The sequence below is a fragment of the Dictyostelium discoideum genome (genome assembly GCF_000004695.1).
Source record: "Dictyostelium discoideum AX4 chromosome 1 chromosome, whole genome shotgun sequence".
NCBI classification, from domain to species: domain Eukaryota; phylum Evosea; class Eumycetozoa; order Dictyosteliales; family Dictyosteliaceae; genus Dictyostelium; species Dictyostelium discoideum.
Window position 1 is genome coordinate 4442920 of NC_007087.3, and position 7500 is coordinate 4450419.

The following is a 7500-nucleotide window of genomic DNA, read 5'->3' on the forward strand; positions in this document are numbered from 1 at the left end:
GCGTCAATAGTTTCACCAATCGCTGGTACAACTAGAGATATAGTTGAAGTGATTTTAGATATAGATGGTTATCCTGTAATCATTGGTGATACCGCTGGTCTTAGAAATTCAACAAATGATCAAATTGAAATTGAAGGTATTGAAATGGCAAAAGATAGATTTAATAATTCTGATATTAAATTATTTTTATTTGATTCTTTTAATTTATTTAGTCAATTAAATCAAAATCAAAATTTAAATTCATCATTTAATTTTAATGAAGAAATTAAAAATTTATTTAATTTTATTGATAATGAAACTATTATAATATTTAATAAATCAGATTTATTAAAACAATTTGATAATTTAAAAGAATGGGAAAATTTAAAATTAAACCTTTTAGATAATATTAAAAAATCAAATAATTTAAATTCAATTCAATCAATTGAAATCTCTTGTAATAATAATGAAAATATTAAAGATTTATTAAATTTATTAAAATTAAATTTAAAAAATTTGTAAGTAATTTATTAATTCCCAAAAAAAAAAAAAAAAAGTAAATTAATTAATTTTTTTTTTTTTTTTTAAAAAAAAGATTTGAAATTCAAGATAAAGAATCTCCACTTTTAACAAGATTAAGATATAAACAACATTTAAGTGATTGTGTTGAATCTTTAGATAGATATTTGTATTATTGCGAACATGATGTGGTTTTGGCATCTGAGGAATTAAGAAGTGCAATCCTCTCAATCAGTGAAATTACTCACTCTGTAAATATTGATGACCTTTTAGATATAATTTTCAAAGATTTTTGTATTGGAAAATAGTTTTTCACTTTTAAAAATTAATAATAATAACAATAAATATAATGATAATAAAAATAAAAATAAAAATAAAAATAAATTTATTATTTCTGTAAATACAAAAAAAAAAATAAAAAAAATTTATCTCTTTGAAACTATTATTTTTTTTTTTTTTTGTTTATTTGGTTTTGATTGTCCTAGGTGACTAAATAAAATATATATATAGCTTTTTTTTATTTTAATTTTTTTTATTTATTTTTGTTTGGGTTAATGGTGGTGTTCATAAAATTTTTTATTATTATATTTGTAAATCATTCAACCAAATTACTGTTTGAGTTAATGTGGTGGTATTCATTATCATAAAATTATTTTCTTAAAAAAGACACTCTTTTTAAAAAATTTTTTGTATTATTTTAAAAATATTTAAAATTAACTTGAATGTATATGTATTTCAACAAATTTTAGTGGGTATAAAAACAAATATTTTTTTTTTTTTAAAACAAAATATTATATTTAAATACAAAAAAAAAAAAAAAAAGTTAAAGAAATAGAAAAAATATAAAAATGACACTTTTTAGTATTTATTATTTATAAAATTATTTATTAATTTTCACTTATACTAATATTAATTTTTTATAGTGAATTGATATTAACATTTTTTTTTATTAAAATTATAATAGATTCAATTTCATCAATTTCAAACTCTACTGGAATCTCTAAACAAAGTTTAATTGGGAATGTTGAAGGTAATACAATTGCAAATGGTGGTAATAGTGCTTCATGGTTGTGGTGGATTCGGTGGTGGTTGTGGTGGATTCGGTGGTGGTTGTGGTGGATTCGGTGGTGGTTGTGGTGGTAGTGGATGTGGTGGTTCAAATTTAAATATTATAAATGTTGATATTGATATTGGTCGTCGTCGTCGTAGATGTTGTTAAAAAACCACTTAAAATTAGGTTCAAAATTAAATAAATTAAAATTTTTAAAAAAATATTACATACAATATCTTTTTAAACTATTACTGTTAATTTTTATATTTTTGATTTTTTGGTAAATAACTTTTTTTATTCTTTGGGAAAATAAAAGAAACAATTTTTTTTTTCATTATATTTTAATAACTTATTTTTATACTTATATCATTTGTATTTTTGTTTATATCCATATAAAAAATAAATAAAATTAAATCATTGTTAAAAAAAATAAAAAAAATAAAAATAAAAATATAATAAAATTTTTTTTATTTTTTATTTTATTCCAGGTGTCAAAATTTTGTTTTCAATATTATCTTTTTATACCTGATAATAATAATTTAAAATATCAAAATGATTAAAAAAAAAAAAAATATCAAATTGATTAAAAAAAAAATAAAAATAAAAAAAAATAAAAATAAAAAAACAGTCGTTTTTTTTTTTAGACGAAAAAAAAAAATTTTATTTTTATTTTATTTTTATATTATTTTTTTATATTTTCATAATAAATCTAAATTTAATATTACACACCATATACACATAAATACATATTTTATATATATATATAATATTTTTAAAAAAATGTCATCAATGAATTTACGTAGATTATTGCCACAAAGGGCAAAACAAGAAAGACCACAACCAGAAAGTTCAAAGAAAAAAGGTTTTTTAGAGAGAAAGAAAGATTATGTTGAACGTGCAAAAGATTATAATAATAAAAGAGATACATTAAAGAAATTAAAATTACAAGCAGCATTTAAAAATCCAGATGAATTTAATTATAAAATGATTAGTAGTAAATTAGTTGATGGTGTACATAGTGAAATTAGTAAAACCTCTTTAAAAAAAGAGCAAATTATAGATATTAAAACTCAAGATATATTATATTTACAAAGTAAAAGAAGAGCAGATGATAAAGTAAAGTAAAAATTAAATTATAAAAATAAATAAATAAATAAATAAACAATATTAATATTTATTTTTTTATTAATTTTTTTTTTTAAAATCAAATATAAATATTAGAAAATTGAAAGATTACAAGCAACATTACAATATATGGATTCAGGATTAGAACCAACAGAACAAATTATTTATGTAGATGATGAAAAAGAAGTAAAGAATTTTTCAGCAACCAAATATTTTGATACAGTACCAGATGCATTTAATGGATCATTGTCAACAATACCAAAAATTTCAAAACTTAAAGAAGGTTCATTGGTTGTAAACCCAAAGACAGCACCAACATTGGGTCAATTAGAAGCAATGACTGCAACATCATATAAAGAATTAAAAGAAAGAAAATTAAGAAGAGATCAATTATTTAAAGCTGAAATGGATTTATCAAAATCAAAAATTCAATTAAAAAGAGGTACAAAATCTGGTGTAACTAAAAAAGTTGGTAAAAAAGAAGTTGTTTTTAAACAAGTTAGATCAAAATAAATAAATAAATAAATAATAAAAATAATAAAAATAATAATAATATAAATAATAAAAAAAATGGAAAGAATTCATTTTTTTTTTTTTTTTTTTTTGTCAAATATAAAATACAAGTTTATTATATCAATAATAATTTTATTTATTTTGGTGTGTATAATATGGTGTGGGTGATGATAAAATTGAATTCAATTAAGATTGATGATGATGATGATGATTATTGATGATAATTGATGATTGATGAATTACATATTATAATTCTTATTATTTATGTTTTTTTTTTTTTTTTTTAATTTAAATTGAACCATTTAATGAATAATTAATTTTATTATTATTTGTATTTAAAGTATTTCTTGTATTTTCAGGAGTTTTTAAAGATGAAAATGTTAATGGTTTAAATGATGAAGTTGCACTTGTTGTATTGTATTGAGTGTTTGTGTTTGGTATATTATAGGATGAAGATGAGTAAGAGGATGTCGAAGAAGATGAAGATGAGGAAGAAGAGGAGGATGATGAGGAGGATGATGAGGAGGATGCATTATTTGGAGTATTTAAATATGGAACATTAGCAGCAGTATTAAATAATGGTAATAAACTTGGAGTGACATAAGATTCCAACATGTTACCTCTATGATAAGAGTAAGAGTTACTATGAAGTAGTAATTTATGTAAATTAGTTTCTTCTTCTCTTTGTTTCTTTGCATAAGCTAAACCACATGCATTACATAATGTTGCAGGGCCGGATGGACCTCTTCTCCATTCTGGTGTATTCTTTGTACCGCAATTATGACAATATAATGTTGATTTATCAATATTAGCAGGTCTTCTTCTATGAGTTTTCTTTACTGGTGGATGTGGGAAACTTTGATCATAATAAGTGAAATTATTTTGATAAATATGAGATTGTGACATTTGATCATGATAATTTGATGATGATGTTGGTTCATATTTAATATGACCATTATTTGATGATAATTTATTATTATTATTTAATGATGATAAGGTTGATGAAGATGAAGAGGATGATGAAGATGAAGAGGATGAAGAGGATGGATTTGAATTATTCGACATTGAAGAGTAATAACTACTACTATGAGATTTATTATTATTATTATTATTATTATTATTATTATTATTATTATCGCCAATTGAAGAAAGTAATGATAATGAAGAATTTGAGTCGTATTTATTTGTTAAATTATTGCTATTTGAATTATTTGAATTATTATTATTGCTATTGTTGTTGTTGTTGTTATTGTTGTTATTGTTGCTATTATAATCGTTATGGGAAGGAGAGTGACCTAATGATTGAGGTGTTGTCATGCCACTACCAGAATTACTATTATAATAGCTATTATTTGAACTTGAATTTAATGAAATATAATCATTTATATCATTATGACTATTGGATGAATTATAAACATTATTTGAATTATGATTATTATTTAATGGATTTGATGATTTTTGGAATGGTGATAAAATTACAGGTGATTGGAAATAACCACTACCACCATTATTATTATTGTTGTTATTATTGTTATTGTTATTTCCATCACTAGCACCAGTGTTTTGATTAGAAGCCAATGAACCATAGAATGAATGATTATTAGTTAATGTTGGATTTGTACCATATTGATTAATTAAAGGTGATGTAACTGATGATGATACAGTCGAAGATGTATTTGGTGAATGATGGGTATATGGATTGGTTGTTGATAACATTCCACTTGTTGAATAATCTTGACCCATTGGATTCATATAGGAATGTAAATTATTTGAGGAAAGATTATTAGTAACTGAATATGGAATATTAGTTGAAGTTGAGAGTGGTGATGCTCCAATACTACCACTACTATTTGTTGACGAGGAAGATGTTACTGTTGTTGGTGTTAATGAAATCGATGGTGTAATTGAATATTTTGATGGTTTTGTTTTTCTTTTCTTTTGTTGGGCTTGTTGTTGGGCTTGTTGTTGAGCTTGTTGTTGTGGTATTTGTTGTGGTTGATTTTGAATTTGATTATTATTATTATTATTTGGTGTGGTTGATGTAGAAATTGGTGATGTATTTACATTTGCTTGTTGAATATTATTATTATTATTATTATTATTATTATTATTATTATTATTATTATTATTATTATTATTTGTATTAGTTGAATCATCTTTTTTCGCATTTTTTTCAACTTCGAATTCTAAATGGTGGATTGATGGTAATTTTAAATTACCTGACATTAATTGTTGTGGTTGTTGTTGTGGTTGTTGTTGAGTTTGTTGTTGTTGTTGTTGTGGTTGAGTTTGTTGGATTTGTTGGATTTGTTGGATTTGTTGGATTTGTTGGATTTGTTGTGGTTGTTGTGGTTGTTGGATTTGTTGTGGTTGCAGATTTTTATTATTATTTATATTATTATTTATATTATTATTATTATTTATATTATTTATATTATTTATATTATTATTATTATTATCTTTTTTAATTTTAATATTTAATTCCTTTGAATCATTAAATTGTGATATATTCGTATTATCCAATTGGACATTATTATTATTATTAAAATCTTTATCATCTCTTAAATAGAAAGGATCAATATATCCATTATTATTATTATTATTATTATTATTATTATTATTATTATTATTATTATTATTATTATTATTATTATTAATATTATTATTTATATTATTATTATTTATATTATTATTATTTCCACAATCAATATCATCTCTTTGTCTTTTTTTATTTGGTGCACTTAAAACATTTGGTGATGTAGTTGGTATTGATGAATTTAATACAACATTTGATGTAGAATTATTTGGTATGTAATTTGTTGACGAAGATACTGGCGAATTATTACAAGTTGTATTCTCTGATGATGTATTTGCTGAATTGGTTGAAACTTCTGATGTTGGTTGTTGTTGTTGTTGATTTTGGAATGGTTGATTCCATCTCAATTTTGAATCCATATTTAAAAGGTTTGGTGCTTGATCACTACTACTATTCATAGAATAGTTTGGACTATTATTGTTATTATTATTATTATTATTATTTGATGAAGATGAAATTAAAGTTGATAAATTTGGTGTAGATTGAGAAATTGAATGTATATCAGATGATTGGTTATTATGATGATTATTTATAAAATTATTACTGCTACTTGGTTTATAATTTCCATATAATTCAGAATCAGTATTACTATTTATAAAATTATTTGGATTAGAATTATTAATATTATTATTATTTATATTTATATTTTCAGATGAATTCGGGAATATATTATTTGATTCATTTAATGGAAAGTCAATAGAATATAATTTCATTTGAAGTTTTTTGATAATTTTTAAACACAATTAAAAATTAATTATAATTTGGTAAAAACAATTTGATTTTTTAAAAATTAATTTTTGAAATAAATAAAAAAAAAAATAAAAAAAAAAAAAAAAAAAGTTAAAACAAAAATACAAATAATACAAATGTAATAAAAATATAAAAAATAAAATTAAAAAATAAAAAATAAAAAATAAAAAATTAAAAAATTAATATAACAAAATTAATGTTATTTTAATTAATAAAGCTTTTTTTGTGTGCGTGTGCGTGTGTGTTAAGAGTTTTTTTTTTTTTTTTTTTTTTTTTTTTTTTATCCTGTGTTAAATCACAAAAGTTTTAAGATTTTTTTTTTAAATTTCTTATTTTGGTGAATAAATTTTTTTTTTTTTTTTTACAAGGAGAGATTTTTTAATAGATTTATTGGTGAATTTAATTATAAATGATTAAAAACTTTGAATTTATTATTATTATTATTATTATTTTAATTGATTGGAAATTATTATTATTTTAAATCTAATAATTTTTTGATCAAATTTGGTTTTTTTTTTTAATTTTTTATTTTTTGTTTTTATTTTTAATTTTTAATTTTAATTTTAATTTTAATGGTTTAAAAAAAAAAAAAGAAATAAGAGAATTTATTCAAAAAAAAAAAAAAAATTGTTGGTTTGTTTATTTAAAAATTGTTTTTGTTTTTTTTTTTTTTTTTTTTTTTTTTTTTTGTTGTTTAACTTCTAATCCACACTCACCCATATAAATAAATATTTGTAGTTGTTAATTTAATTATTATTATTATTATTATTATTATTATTATTATTATTATTATTATTATTATTATTATTATTATTATTATTATTATTATTATTATTATTATTATTATTATTATTTAATAACAGTTATTGTGATATTTGAAAATTATTATTAAATGAATATTATTTTAATTATTTTTATATTTAAATAAAAATTAAAATTTTAATACTATAATAGGATTGTTATTATT

General features: G+C 20.2%; 4 protein-coding genes across 4 annotated transcripts in view; 3 read left to right on the forward strand and 1 right to left on the reverse strand.

Moving 5' to 3' along the window:
* gtpbp3 (GTP-binding protein 3) overlaps positions 1–806 on the forward strand; it is a gene marked incomplete at both ends in the record, with an annotated part of 1616 nt that extends 810 nt beyond the window's left edge. The window contains 2 exons of the mRNA XM_641537.1: positions 1–497; positions 575–806. The exon at positions 1–497 is cut by the window's left edge and continues 810 nt beyond it. Coding sequence (XP_646629.1) covers positions 1–497; positions 575–806 — 729 coding nt within the window. The remainder of the gene's footprint in view (positions 498–574) is intronic.
* Positions 807–1346: 540 nt separating this feature from the next.
* DDB_G0271046 (hypothetical protein) lies at positions 1347–1717 on the forward strand (the record flags this gene model as incomplete). Its single annotated transcript, XM_641538.1, has 3 exons — positions 1347–1359; positions 1463–1528; positions 1557–1717. 3 exons carry the CDS (start codon positions 1347–1349, stop codon positions 1715–1717), a joined length of 240 nt encoding a protein of 79 aa, XP_646630.1.
* Positions 1718–2329: 612 nt separating this feature from the next.
* utp11 (U3 snoRNP protein) lies at positions 2330–3187 on the forward strand (the record flags this gene model as incomplete). The annotated part of the gene is made up of 2 exons (XM_641539.1): positions 2330–2665; positions 2771–3187. 2 exons carry the CDS (start codon positions 2330–2332, stop codon positions 3185–3187), a joined length of 753 nt encoding a protein of 250 aa, XP_646631.1.
* A 288-nt stretch (positions 3188–3475) lies between these two features.
* Positions 3476–6496, reverse strand: gtaG (GATA zinc finger domain-containing protein 7; the record flags this gene model as incomplete). Its single annotated transcript, XM_641540.1, has 1 exon — positions 3476–6496. One exon carries the CDS (start codon positions 6494–6496, stop codon positions 3476–3478), a length of 3021 nt encoding a protein of 1006 aa, XP_646632.1.
* Positions 6497–7500: the final 1004 nt, after the last annotated feature.